The sequence below is a fragment of the Eriocheir sinensis genome, unplaced genomic scaffold (assembly GCF_024679095.1).
Source record: "Eriocheir sinensis breed Jianghai 21 unplaced genomic scaffold, ASM2467909v1 Scaffold1486, whole genome shotgun sequence".
NCBI classification, from domain to species: Eukaryota; Metazoa; Arthropoda; class Malacostraca; order Decapoda; family Varunidae; genus Eriocheir; species Eriocheir sinensis.
In genome coordinates this window covers 43,083-56,701 of record NW_026110835.1, presented here as the reverse complement: position 1 = coordinate 56,701, position 13,619 = coordinate 43,083, and the positions used below count along the sequence as shown (strand labels likewise).

Genomic DNA, 13,619 nt, shown 5'->3' with positions numbered 1-13,619 from the left:
CTGCCTGCTGCCCCGCACAAACTTGGAGGTTCCCTGCTGCCATTCTCACATCTTCTTTGACGACAGCCATGATGCATTTGCCTACGATGCGCCACAGGACTACTCCGACTCTATAGGCCTGCATCCCGGCCTCTTGTCCAGGGGAATGAGGCGGCATGCCCTCAGGGCGTCCACATAGTGACAGCTGGAGGAGGCGAGTTTTCTGCCAGTGCTGCAATAGTGTTGCGCAAGTCGCCAGCTGCATTGCCAAAGTTGGCGCTGCTCAGATAGCTTCGCCATCCCCGTGCATCAAGTCCTGAGGGCCCGCGCTGCCACGAGTCTGAGGGTTTCTTCCACACCATCTCTCCTGTTATCCTTTCGTATATAACTGGATTCGGTGGTTGGTGACATCCTGCCAGTCTCAGTCCCTTCAGGTCACTCGGTGGAGGATGTTTTTCCTTGAGTTGACTGATCGTGTCCCTGGTGAGTGGAAGCACACCCCGTGTGGAATTTTCTGACAAGGCTCGTGTTGCAGACGCAACGTTGCCTTGTCGCATTTTGTCTGCAAACTTCCGGGCCCTGTCTTCTGTGGAGGTGTTGTTTTGTTGGGGTCCGGGGAGCCTCCTGTATGGCTCTGGCTTCTCCAAGGAGGGCATCTAACTCGTTAGTTTGCCACAAGGCAACTCGTCTTCTTAATGCCTCGATATTTTCGGCTTGTTTGGTCTTTGGGTGTGCTTTTTGGAGGAAGAGATGGGGGAGAGTGAATACAATTTTCAGGGATAGGGGCGCCAGTGGTGTGTTCTGGATGTAGTTATTTAACAGGGTGACAATTTCTTTGATGATAAATGTCGTGGCTCCACATCTGGGTGGTTCAAAAAGATTTCTTGCAGACCACCCAACAACTTCAAGGTATGTGTCATCCACCCACCTCGTTGCTTCCCCCTCCGCTAGCCCCTTCCAAGCAAAGCTTCCCCCGACCTCCGCCGCGCCCTGTCCAGTCGAAGAGGAAGAGTGATGAGGGGGTGGTGGTAGTGGTGTTGGTAGTGGCAACATTGGAGGTGCCAATGGAAGGGGTGGTACCGGTTGAGGGGGATATGGAGGTGGCGGTTGTGCAGCAGCTCCCTCCGACACCCCCTCCCCCCGCTCACTCCTTCCCCGGCGGCCCTCATTGTCCCCGCGGTGTCGCGCTTCATCGTTATCCTCCCTGCTCTGATCCCTGCCCAGGGGATTTTGGCACCTGTCGCTCTTTTTACAGTTCGTACAGCGTCTTTTCTCCTTAACACATGCACAGTTTATACATCTGTGATCTTCTTTTGTACAAACGCAGCATCTTCTTTGGCTTGGAGGGTCAAGCATTTATAAAATTATAGATATTGATATTAATGACAACAGGAATATTGGTAGTACATGTAGTAATAATGACTGATTATTGATTATGATTGAAAGTAGTAGTGATATCTACTGTGGAATGACACTAATATTAATATTCCTATTAGTTTAGCGACATTGACAGATATATAGATAGGATTATAATCAATATAATAGGCTGACACATTGTTTTCAAAGGATGAGAGAGAGAGAGAGAGAGAGAGAGAGAGAGAGAGAGAGAGAGAGAGAGAGAGAGAGAGAGAGAGAGAGAGAGAGAGAGAGAGAGAGAGAGAGAGAGAGAGAGAGAGAGAGAGTTGGGATGGAGATATTATCAGTGCGATGTGGAGAGATTTGTTAGTGTCAGCATGGCATCGAGGTTACAGAGGTTAGCGTAACCAAGGGGCGGTTGGTGCGGTGTGGGGGGGGGGGGGAGGGGGAGGGGGAGGGAGTGTGGAAGAGAGAGAGAGAGAGAGAGAGAGAGAGAGAGAGAGAGAGAGAGAGAGAGAGAGAGAGAGAGAGAGAGAGAGAGAGAGAGAGAGAGAGAGAGAGAGAGAGAGAGAGAGAGAGAGAGAGAGAGAGAGAGAGTAATAATTGTAATTGCATCAGAACAGAAGTAAACAAAGTGTTAAAATTATATTAATGACACTAACGTCGATAATAATGTAAGCAGTAGTTTTGAAAGTATGAACACAAGTAATATGAATAATAATAATGACAAGAATATTATACTGATACTAATTATAATAGCAATAACAACAATGGCAACGCTAATAATAGTAACAATGACAAAAAATACTACTACTACTACTACTACTACTACTACTACTACTACTACTACTACTACTACTACTACTACTACTACTACTACAACCATCCCTACTATTACTAAAAGAAGAAGAAGAAGAAGAAGAAGAAGAACAACAACAACAACAACAACAATTGACTACTACTACAACTAGGCTACTACATCTATTTACTACTACTACTACTACTACAACATACTACTACTACCACTACTACTACTATTACTACTACTACTACTACTACTACTACTACTACAAGTAAAAACAACAACAGGAATAATAATAATAATAATAATAATAATAATAATAATAATAATAATAATAATAATAATAATAATAATAATAATAATAATAAAACTCTCATTCCTTACCATTACAGGCCAATCACGCCCAAAGCACGTCATAACACATCGTTCTTTCTGACGTATTTTCATCACGGACTAAACAATTTATACGAAGTTAATCGCTCCGTAAACGTCCACTAATTTAACGTCACTAACTATCTCACGTGCCTCTTCCACCTCCTCCTTCTCCTACTCTTTTCCTCTCCTCCTTCACCCCCCCAAAGAGCCTCGTTCACGCCTTTATGGAGCGTCCCCGTACGTGTAGGTTGTCGGGACTGCATCTCACACCCCCTTCAGCCTCGTAGGGTAAGAGGGTGTTCGTCTGAAGCGCCCACTTCAAGCTCCTGCCTTTGATCTCTCCTCCTCCCCGCCCTGCCGCTCCTCTGTCTTTCGCCGCTACTTTTATGGCTATTCTTACCGTGCTCCTAACTTTATGGCTACTCCTCTCAGGCCGCCCCGCTGTTTAAGGCCGCCTCTCGCCTCGTCCTTTTTCACCGCCTGCTCGTGAAGTTTACAAGGGAGTTAAGTGGCGTTGCAAATCCCCTTTCCCCGCCGCCGAACTTTGGGAGGTTAAACCCTTATTTGTTTCCCGCAGCTTCCCGTGATTTAAGCCGCCGGGATATTGACTCGTTGTTATGACTCAGAAAAGAAGATGGGTTACGTTTTTAAACGTCTCGAAAGGAGCTGAAAGGTACTGATTTAGGGTCTCTCTCTCTCTCTCTCTCTCTCTCTCTCTCTCTCTCTCTCTCTCTCTCTCTCTCTCTCTCTCTCTAAAACACACACACACACACACACACACACACACACACACACACACACTAGTCATCATTGTTCGGTTCTGGCCAGAGGAGCGTCGTAAGTTTGGAGGATTCGGTCCGATGGGAGAGCAACGATACATCCCCTGGCGCGGCCTCTGTTTGCTGGACTTGTGTTATTTGGGCGGGAGGTGAAACACGACTATTGACAACGGCTGTTTACGGACCCGCACCCCACGGCATGGTGAGGCACGCGCCGGGACGAGACTCGTCATACAATAACTATACATTTGACTTTAGTTCATCAGATTGTTCCATTATTCAAATATTATGTTGGAACGTTCGTCATATACAAACTTTTTTCTCTGGATTAGATATGAATCGCCTATTTATACGTTTTCTGTGTATAATAGTGATGTAGTTGCTTTAATTAACTTCCTATAATACTTACGAAAAGTATTCTTCAACTCCGGCGATATTTCACAGGTCAGGTAACTGGTGTCGGTTGAGGCGGCGGTGCACGAGCCGCCGCAGGCACAGTGTACTCACCTTGGCGATGATCATGGGCTCCAGGAAGACGGGCTCGTGGTCGTTGGCGTCCTCCACCGTCACGGACACGCGGGCAAAGTCTGCGTTCTCCTGTCGGCCGCGGTCCCTGCAGCTCACGGTCAGCTCGTGGACGCTGGACACCTCCCTACGTGGAGATGAGCCTCAAGGTTATCACATGTTCAATAACTGCATTCAGTATACTCAGACAGCAAGACTATTCATCTTTGTTTCTTGCAGCTTGACACGCCAGCTGCTCGTCTGACCTGTCCATGGGCTCGGCCACGATGAGGTCACCAGTGAACGAGTCCACGGTGAAGAGGCCCTGGGACGCCAAGGCCTGGGCGTGGTGCAGCGTGAAGTACACCGCGGAGGACGCCGTGGGTGACTGGTCCCTGTCTCGGCACTGCAGGGTGACCACGGTGGACCCCGGCGCCACGTCCTCGCTCACGCCACCCTCGTAGGTCCTGGCGCTGAACACCGGGCGGTGATCATTGGCGTCCATCACCTCCACCACGAGCTGCGGCAAGGGAGGCACCAAGTGGTTACGTTAGCCAAGGGGGAAATGACGGACAGCTGACGGGAAGGGTGTGTTGTGGAAAGGAATGTTGGAGATAACTATAACTATAACGAGAGAGAGAGAGAGAGAGAGAGAGAGAGAGAGAGAGAGAGAGAGAGAGAGAGAGAGAGAGAGATTTACATAGATTTACATATAAAATCAGACCACACAGACCCCATGGTCCAGACTAGGTGGTCTGTCCTTAAACCTAAGTGATTTTACATTAATCAGATGGCTCCAAAACGTTGCTTTTCTACTCTAGTTAATATTAAGTTGAAGGAAGTGATGGTCGAGCTTGTTTTTAAAGGAGTCAATCGTATTACACTGGACCACTGATGGTGGGAGCTTATTCCATTCTCGCACTACAACGTTGGTGAAGAAAATTTTGGTGCAGTCTGAGTTTACTTGTCTACATTTGAGTTTTGTGCCATTGTTCCTCATTCGCAAAGTGTCATCGATCATAAACAATTTTGTTCTGTCTACATTCGTGAAACCATTAAGTATTTTAAAACATTCGATCAGTTTTCCTCGGAGGCGACGTTTCTCAAGAGAGAACATGTTAAGGGTGGAAAGCCTTTCTTCGTAGGATTTGTTGCGCAAGGAAGGGATAATTTTTGTTGCTCGCCGCTGAACAGCTTCTAGTTTAGCAATGTCCTTTGCATGGTGGGGAGACCAAAACTGTACCGCATATTCCAAGTGGGGTCTGACTAAACTATTGTAGAGCGGAAGTATTACATCTTTATTCTTGAATAAAAAGTTTCTTTTAATGAAGCCCAACATTCTGTTCGCTTTATTTGCTGCATCGATGCATTGCTGTGAGAATTTGAGGTTTGACGCGATTTTAATCCCCAGGTCCTTAAAGCATTGAACGCTTGTGAGTTTAACGCCGCGTATTTCGTAATCGAACTTTTTATTTTTTGTTCCAACTTGAAGGACCTGGCACTTGTCTACGTTAAAGGGCATCTCCCATTTATCCGACCAGGCTGAAATTTTGTGCAAATCCTCTTGGAGGCTTTGCCTGTCTTCGTCAGTGAGAACCGAGTTACCAATCTTTGTGTCGTCTGCAAATTTACTAATGCGATTATTGAGTCCAACATCCACGTCGTTGATGTAAATAATGAAGAGCACTGGGCCAAGAATCGAGCCCTGAGGGACGCCACTAGTGACCGGCGCCCACTCTGAGTTAAATCCGTCAATCACAACTCTTTGTTGTCTGTTGCTCAATCAATTCGCGATCCATTGGTTTACTTGACCGTCAATGCCTATTTGCTTTAATTTATAAAGTAATTTATGATGTGGGACTTTATCAAACGCTTATGTGGGACTTTATCAAACGAAAGAGAGAGAGAGAGAGAGAGAGAGAGAGAGAGAGAGAGAGAGAGAGAGAGAGAGAGAGAGAGAGAGAGAGAGAGAGAGAGAGAGAGAGATCAAACAACACTTGAGGTGCACAATGCGAGCGTGACGAGGCGTACAAACTATAGCAGCCACAGTCTTGGTCATCCGCAGCTTATAATTATTTGGCTCATCTGACAGGCGGCTGATGAGTGTTTGATGATGAAACTCTTCCACACGTTTTGACCTCTCTTGGCCTCTTACTCAGCCTCGTCTTGTTGGAGCAGCGCCTAGCGGGCTTCTTTTGTTGCTTTTTGTTTTGCCCTTGAGCTGTCTCCCTGCTGTAAACAAACAAACAAACGAACAAACAAAACACCACCGTTACCATCTAATACTGCATCCTCGGGAGAATATGAAGAAACCTACGGATCAATAAGCCACTTTTTCGATATCACTAAAAGTTGGCGACGCTTTCAGTCACGAACATCTCTGGGGCCTTACTCTTTAACATTCCGGCGACCCAGCACATGTATCAGGCAAGGCTTTCGGAGGAGCTGCGGGCATTTCCAGGGCTACTTTTATGAACCTGGTGGTAGTTTGAGCATTTGGAAGGATACTTTTATGAACCTGGTGGGAGTTTAACCCTTCCTCTGCACCATGAGCCTAAAAAAACACTCATTAGAACCATATAAATCTCCTTTTCGTCCTTTGGAAATGACTGATGTGAAGGCGGAAGCGTCTGAGGATAGGTTCACTATGCCCTATACTTAGAAATTTCGGCGTCCAAGCACACATTTGACAAGGCTTTCGGAGGAGCTGCGGGCATTTCCAGGGGTACTTTTACGAACCTGGTGGTAGTTTGACCCCTCCTCTGTATAATGAGCCTAAAAAAAACACTCATTAGAACAATATAAATCTTCTTTTCGGCCTTTGGAAATGACTGATGTGGAGGCGGAGGGGTCTGAGAATAGCGACCCTGGGCCCTATGCTTAAAAATTTCGGAGCCTAAGCACACACAATTGACAAGGCTTTCGTAGGAGTTGAGGGCATTTCCATCAGTAGTTTTATGTCCCTGGTGGTAGTTAGACCCTTCCTCTGCACCATGACCCTAAATAACACTCTTTACAACAATATAAATCTCCTTTTCGGCCTTTGGCAATGACTGATGTGAGAGGCGGCAGCGTCTGAGAATACCGCCGCTAGTAGCGTGAGGCAGCAAACGGCCCGGTGATAACATCTTGCAGCGGTATTAGTCTGCTTTACGATGCAACGGCCCGGCCCGCGCTCCCCTCCGCTCATCGGTAAACACTAATTAGGTCGGTATTATAAGACATACTCGCTTCTCACATCTGTATTTCTAAAGGTCAAAGAGGGGATCAACTCAATTCTAATGAGTGTTTCTTTAAGTTCACGGTACAGAGGAAGGGTCACACTACCACCAGGGTCATAAAACTACTCCTGGAAATGCCCAAAACTCATACGAAAGCCTTGTCAAATATGTGTACTTGGGCGGCGAAATGTTTAGTAATACGGCCCTAAGTCTATATATACCAAGTCAAGTCACTCTGCTTCAAAACTGCGACCGGTACGCGCAGGAGGCGGTTTTGGGGCGGAGCAGCGGGATGACGTCACTTGCATAGGCGGATCCAGGGGGGGGGGCCACGGGGCCATGGCCCCCCCCCAAACGCTCTGAGAGTATGTTTTGGCCCCCCCCAAAGAAATTCGTTACAGATACTGTCAGCCTCCCTCAATCATATACATATCATGTAGAACTCGATAGTCGATACTGCATCGCTCTACTACATAAAACAAAATCCAATTCTATGGCCTCAATGCACAAGCGAATCGGAATTAAGCGCTGAGAAGGAAGGCCTCTTCGGCCAATCAGCGATTAGGGAAAATACCAAGGTTGAGCTTCAGCAAGGACTTCTAAATATAGAATTTACTCAGGGCGTGCGCTGTCGAATCTTTAGCCCATAAACCTCGGGCTACTACCGCGTGAACATCTTCTTCCCAGCCATCGATGCTGTGCAGCAGGACATGGAGGAGAGGTTCGGCAGCACCCAACCGGGAACTGATGCCGCTGGACGTCGAGCAGGGGCGGCACGACACACTCACCACACTCAGGCGTTCTCGCTTTCCGCCATTCTGCCAACGCGAGTGGCCGGCGCATCGTGGGAGGACATCCGTCCAGGCTGGGAGCTCTTTCTGCCGGTTCTACCTGAGAGCTTTGAGTGCGACACCAAGGCAGAACTCCAGGTCTATAAAGCCATGTGGCGGCGCAACCAGGACAAGGTGGTACCCGACACCGCAGTAGCAGCCCTGGACCACTGCGACCCCGTTACCTTCCCGACCATCCACCGTCTCCTGCAGGTTAGCGTTTTCAGTCCTCACCGTACTTACAAATTCATTCCTCTATTTACCTTACTGTCGTTTCTAAAAGTGATATGTTTAGCACTTATTGACACAGATAGATAAATGAGAAAAATGTGCCGGGACGAGATCATATCTGGTTGTTATTTTTGTAACTCACTGAGGAAGATATTTTCTTTATGTCCCCTCGGTACAATCCGTTGCGTTCCCGGTACGTTTTACATGCCGTAGGTTATGCTCCTATATCCTCAATCAACACTAAATTCCTTTAATACCTTCCTTCAGATCCTTGCGGTACTGCCGGTGTCCGCTGCGGAGGCCGAGCGGACCTTCAGCAAGGTCACCTGGACGTTGACCGAGGTCCGGGCGACAATGGGGGAGGAACGTTTGGAGGCGCTGGTCATGTGCCAAACGCACCGCGACCTTCTCCCAGCCTCCGAGAAGGTGGTCGACTTCTTTATGAAGTCTGGCTCTGGCACTCGCCGAGCGCAGCTGAAGTGATAGACTACTGTGTCATCTGGACTGGACAACGACATTTGGCTCTTGCGAGAGTAGGTCCGATTTTCAAAGAGGCACAACTGCATAAACATCGTGTTTTTGTCTTTAATACGCTCGTACATGTATGACATTTAGACGTGGGGATTTCAGTTATGATGATAGAAATAGGCCTATAAGCCATACTACGAGCAAAGCAAACACGAGCAAACATAATTGCATCTGAGCATTTCATTATTATTTATTATATCGCATGACAAGTGTATATGGTAAAGGTCAAAATTTACATATGGAGGCAAGAAGACGGGGTTGTCAAGATTAAAAAAGGTCAAGGCTGATGAAAGCAATGTTTTTAAATATTACGATGTGATTATTGTGATTCTTATATGTTATATATTAATATATGCTTAATAAAGACCAAAAGTATTCTGGATCTAATTCTTGAGTTATGCCCCTGAAAAGCACAATGCAATCCGATGTGACTTAATTCCATGTGTACAGTCCGTCGTCGATGAACAGTTGGCCCCCCCAAAAACTCAAGGCTGGATCCGCCCTTGGTCACTTGAAGCTAAAAAAAAAAAAAATACCCGCCAGTTCAGGGGTGACTAAAGTTGGGGCCGTATGTGCACTCTGGATATGCATTCTCGCCTCCTTTCACAGCGCGTTCAGGCAAGCCACTGACGAAAAAATATGTATTTTTATTGTGCTATTGCGTGACTGCAATTCCATTGCCTACAAACGGCGGTGTGGAATGTGAGGGAGGGCATGATGAAGTGATTGATTTAAATTAGTCCGCCTTTCTTCGTTTTCTCCAAATCCCTGTTTCTACATTCTCTACTAACGGTTTCAGGGGCCGTGTTCCCCTGTTTTTCGCAAATAAAACTTTAACAAAGCGTCGGACAAGGATGTTATTTTGGCAGTGGATGTTTGAGACCCCGACCAAATGGGCAAAAATATGATTTGGTGTCACATGTGGATAATGAATCATAATTCTGCCCATTAGGTCGGGGTCTCAAACATCCACTGCCAAAATCATCCTTGTCCGCTGCTGTTAAAGTTTATATAAAAACAGGGAACACGGCCCTAAACTTTAGTAGTTTGGCTCTAAGCAGTGTCACGCGTAAACCACGCCTCGGCCGTGTCTCCTCCCACAAACCTGCGTATGACTTGACTTGGTGTATATAGACTTAGGGTAAACACACTACTCACCATCGAGACATATCGCTCCGCGGGGAGAACACCGCGCCCGCCCGTAACTTGGAGGACATATTCGCGAGTCATAAAGGTAAAGAAAGTATCACAAGACCTTCGAGCTAAAACACCGCCACAGGATCGAAGCGGAATGACCCTGGTGATAGTTTGGTCCTTCCTTTGTATCATGAACCTAAAAACACTTATTAGAACACAACTGATCTCTTAAATATTATGGAACCAAAGCTCACATATTTGACAAGGGAGTTTTGAGCATATCCAGGGGTAGTTTTGTGACCCTGGTGGTAGTCTGACCCTCTGTAACATGAACCTAAAAGAACATTCATTAGAACCCGACCACTCTCCCTTTTGGCCTTTGGAAATGCTGATGTGAGAAGCGGAAGCGACTGAGAACACCAACCTTGGACGCACGGTGGCTGGTGGTAGTCTGACCCTTCCTCTGTACCTTAATTGAGCTTAAAAGAACACTCATTAGAACCCGACTAATCTCCCTTTCAGCCTTTGGAAATTGCTGATGTGAGAAGCGGAAGCGTCTGATAACGCCAACCTTGGAGGCATGCTGGTTAGGGTACAAGCCCCTATACATCAGCACTCAGTTTGGAGGGAGAGTTAGTTTATAAGGCAAAAACTCTACACTTCGTCGTTAGTCACAGTTCACCGCAGGCTGGGCAGTGCATTTTGCCTTTGTGTCGCTTTCGAAAAACAAAGTAGCAACCGTCGCCCCGAAATTTGCATATGTCACAAAGTGCTTTAACAATTTACAAACAATATTAGCTGCCATGAAAAATATTGTACTTTAAATTCACTTTGTTACGGCGCCGGGGTTAACATAGAGAGAGAGGGAGGGAGAGGCCGCACCGCATTCAGCTCGCCGGCCGATGACATCATGAGACTATAATTTTGACGGCGTAAAAATAAAAGTTTACGGGCGGGAGTGAGTCACGTTGTTTGTGTGCTCTGTGCTGTGTGCTCTGTGCTGTGTGCTCTGTGCTGGAGCAATGGAATACAACACGGTGGGGCAAGAGTTAACAGTTAGCGAGTATCTTATTGAGAGAGAGAGAGAGAGAGAAAACGATGCTCAGAATTATAAACACAGCCTCTCTCTCTCTCTCTCTCTCTCTCTCTCTCTCTCTCTCTCTCTCTCTCTCTCTCTCTCTCTCTCTCTCTCTCTCTCTCTCTATTCTATCTCTTATTACATATTTTCATCTCTCTCTCTCTCTCTCTCTCTCTCTCTCTCTCTCTCTCTCTCTCTCTCTCTCTCTCTCTCTCTCTCTCTCTCTCTCTCTCTCTCTCTCTCTCTCTCTCTCTCTCTCTCTCTCTCTCTCTCTCTCTCTCTCTCTCTCTCTCTCTCTCTCTCTCTCTCTCTCTCTCTCTCTCTCTCTCTCTCTCTCTCTCTCTCTATTCTATCTCTTATTACATATTTTCATCTCTCTCTCTCTCTCTATTCTATCTCTTATTACATATTTTCGTCTCTCACTATTGGCTTGCGGACTGGCTCTCTGAGCGGAAACAGAGAGTAGTTCTAAACGGTGTTACATCTAACTGGCTCGATGTCAGAAGCGGCGTACCTCAAGGATCAGTGCTTGGCCCCATGCTCTTCTTAATTTATGTTAATGATATCGATGATGGGCTCACTTGCAAAGTATCAAAATTTGCTGATGACACAAAAATTGCTAGTAAAGTAACTGCGACACTCGACGAGGAAGTTTACAATCAGATCTAGATCGACTTGCACGTTGGGACAATCAATGGCAAATGAAATTTAACGTTGACAAATGTAAAGTGTTGCACATCGGAAAAAATAACAATCGCGTTCGGTACGTAATGAATGGCCAACAACTTTCTGCAGTAAGTAAAGAAAAGGATCTTGGAATCACTATATCAAGCGATTTAAAGCCCGGTCAGCATTGTTCAGAGGTAGTTAAAACTGCAAACAAATTGGTTGGCTTCATCGGACGAGTCTTTAATAATAAATCAGAAAAAGTAATATTAAAACTGTATAATTCGTTGGTTCGACCCCGTCTAGAGTACTGTGTACAGTTTTGGTCTCCCTATTACAGAAAAAAACATAGAAAAGTTGGAACGGGTTCAACGAAGAGTAACAAAGATGATTCCTAGGTTGAGAAATTTATCATATGAACAAAGGCTTAAAGAAGTAAATTTATTCAGCCTATCAAAACGAAGAATGCGAGGCGATCTAATAGAAGTGTTTAAAATGTTTAAAGGATTCAGTGATATTAATGCGGAAGATTACTTTACAATTGATCGATCAAATAGAACAAGAAGAAATCACAATTTGAAGATAAGTGGTAAAAGATTCTCGTCGCACGAAGCTAAACACTTCTTCTTCAATCGAGTTGTTAATGTTTGGAGCTCTCTACCCTGTGATGTCGTTGATAGTACAACAGTTACGGCCTTCAAGAATAGATTAGACAAGTATTTTGAATCCAACCAGCAACTAAGATATTACTCATTGTCGTAATAACGTTAAGTTCTTTCGAATACTGGTGTCCTTGTCCGCTTTTATCGCCCGGTTAGTGGTAGCAGTAATGGTAGTTCTTTCCTCTTTCCTACATAAATTCCATGCAGTTTTTCCATGCTGCATGGTTCTTTTTCCTTTCCTGCCAGCTTGGGTGGGTGGGTTGGGGGGGGGGGGGAGGAGCCTTCGCCTTTGCTGTCCTTCATCTTCCGCCTTTGATTAGATAGTTAGTGTAGCTTGTCACAAACAGCCTCGTAAGGACCAGCAGGTCTGCTGTTGTTTGTTCTTCCTTTGTGTTCCTTTGTGTTCTCTCTCTCTCTCTCTCTCTCTCTCTCTCTCTCTCTCTCTCTCTCTCTCTCTCTCTCTCTCTCTCTCTCTCGCACACTGACCTGGGTGGCGGCGGTGTGGACGCCGTCTGTGGCCGTGACGGTGAGGGCGTAGTGGTGCTGCTCCTCGTGGTCCAGGCGGCGGGCCAGGCTCACCAGGCCAGAGTCCACGCCCATGCTGAACCGGCCGCTCTCGTCACCCTCTGCCCGCGAGAAAGACACATTAGCAAAGGGAAGGAAGCGAGCAAAACATATCGTAGAAGCAATTCCTTGGGTATGATTTCCCCCAAAAAGTATTTATGCAACCATAAAAACAAAACAAAACAAAAATGAGTTAGCCATTCTGTAGTGTACCAATAGAAAAACGTGTCAAAGGTAATGTAGCGAAAAAAACAGATCACCGCAGATCTTTTTTTTATTTTTACGTCTACGCCTATAGCGCCACTAGGCCTGCTTGAGGGGCCTGGATGGAAGTCGGCCCCAGCCCGTATTGGCGCTGGCAGGTGTTTATAGTGGCGCCATCTTATCTTGGCTCATGCTTCCCCCCGGAACTCGTTCTTGATTCACTTGGACGGTTTCCTCTAGAGTCCGGGTTGATGGGTGGTCTTCAGGACAGCATGTGGGTAGTTTTAAGCCACTCGGCGGTGACTGAAAAATCCGAGGTGGTAGCGTGGGGATTCGAACTCGCGTCGTCCATCACGCGATGAATGTGGGCCCAGCACGCTACCACTCAGCCGCCGCATACCCAATAAACGTTACTAACTCTTTATAGGTATTATTTTCACCCTATTTACTGATTCACCCCAAAACTTGACCGACTTAGCCATTCTGTACCGTAAAAACTGATATTCTGACCAGTGGAGAACACGTTAGCCAAGGAAATGAAGCGAGCGAAACATATTCTTGGTATTATTCTTCCCCCAAATTAGTGATTCAATCCAAAACTAGAGTTCGCCATTCTGTAGCGTAAAAAGAAAAGCTACTCTGACCGGTAGAAAGATACGTTAGCAAAGAAAACAGAGCGACCGAGACATGTCTTGGGTATTAT

General features: G+C 46.2%; 1 protein-coding gene across 1 annotated transcript in view; it reads right to left on the bottom strand.

Annotated features, from left to right (window-relative positions):
- Positions 1-4,012: 4,012 nt before the first annotated feature.
- LOC126990195 (fat-like cadherin-related tumor suppressor homolog) overlaps positions 4,013-13,619 on the bottom strand; it is a 31,849-nt gene continuing 22,242 nt past the window's right edge. The window contains exons 4-5 of the mRNA XM_050848746.1: positions 12,635-12,774; positions 4,013-4,315 (exon numbers count right to left, since the gene is read on the bottom strand). Coding sequence (XP_050704703.1) covers positions 4,013-4,315; positions 12,635-12,774 — 443 coding nt within the window. The remainder of the gene's footprint in view (positions 4,316-12,634; positions 12,775-13,619) is intronic.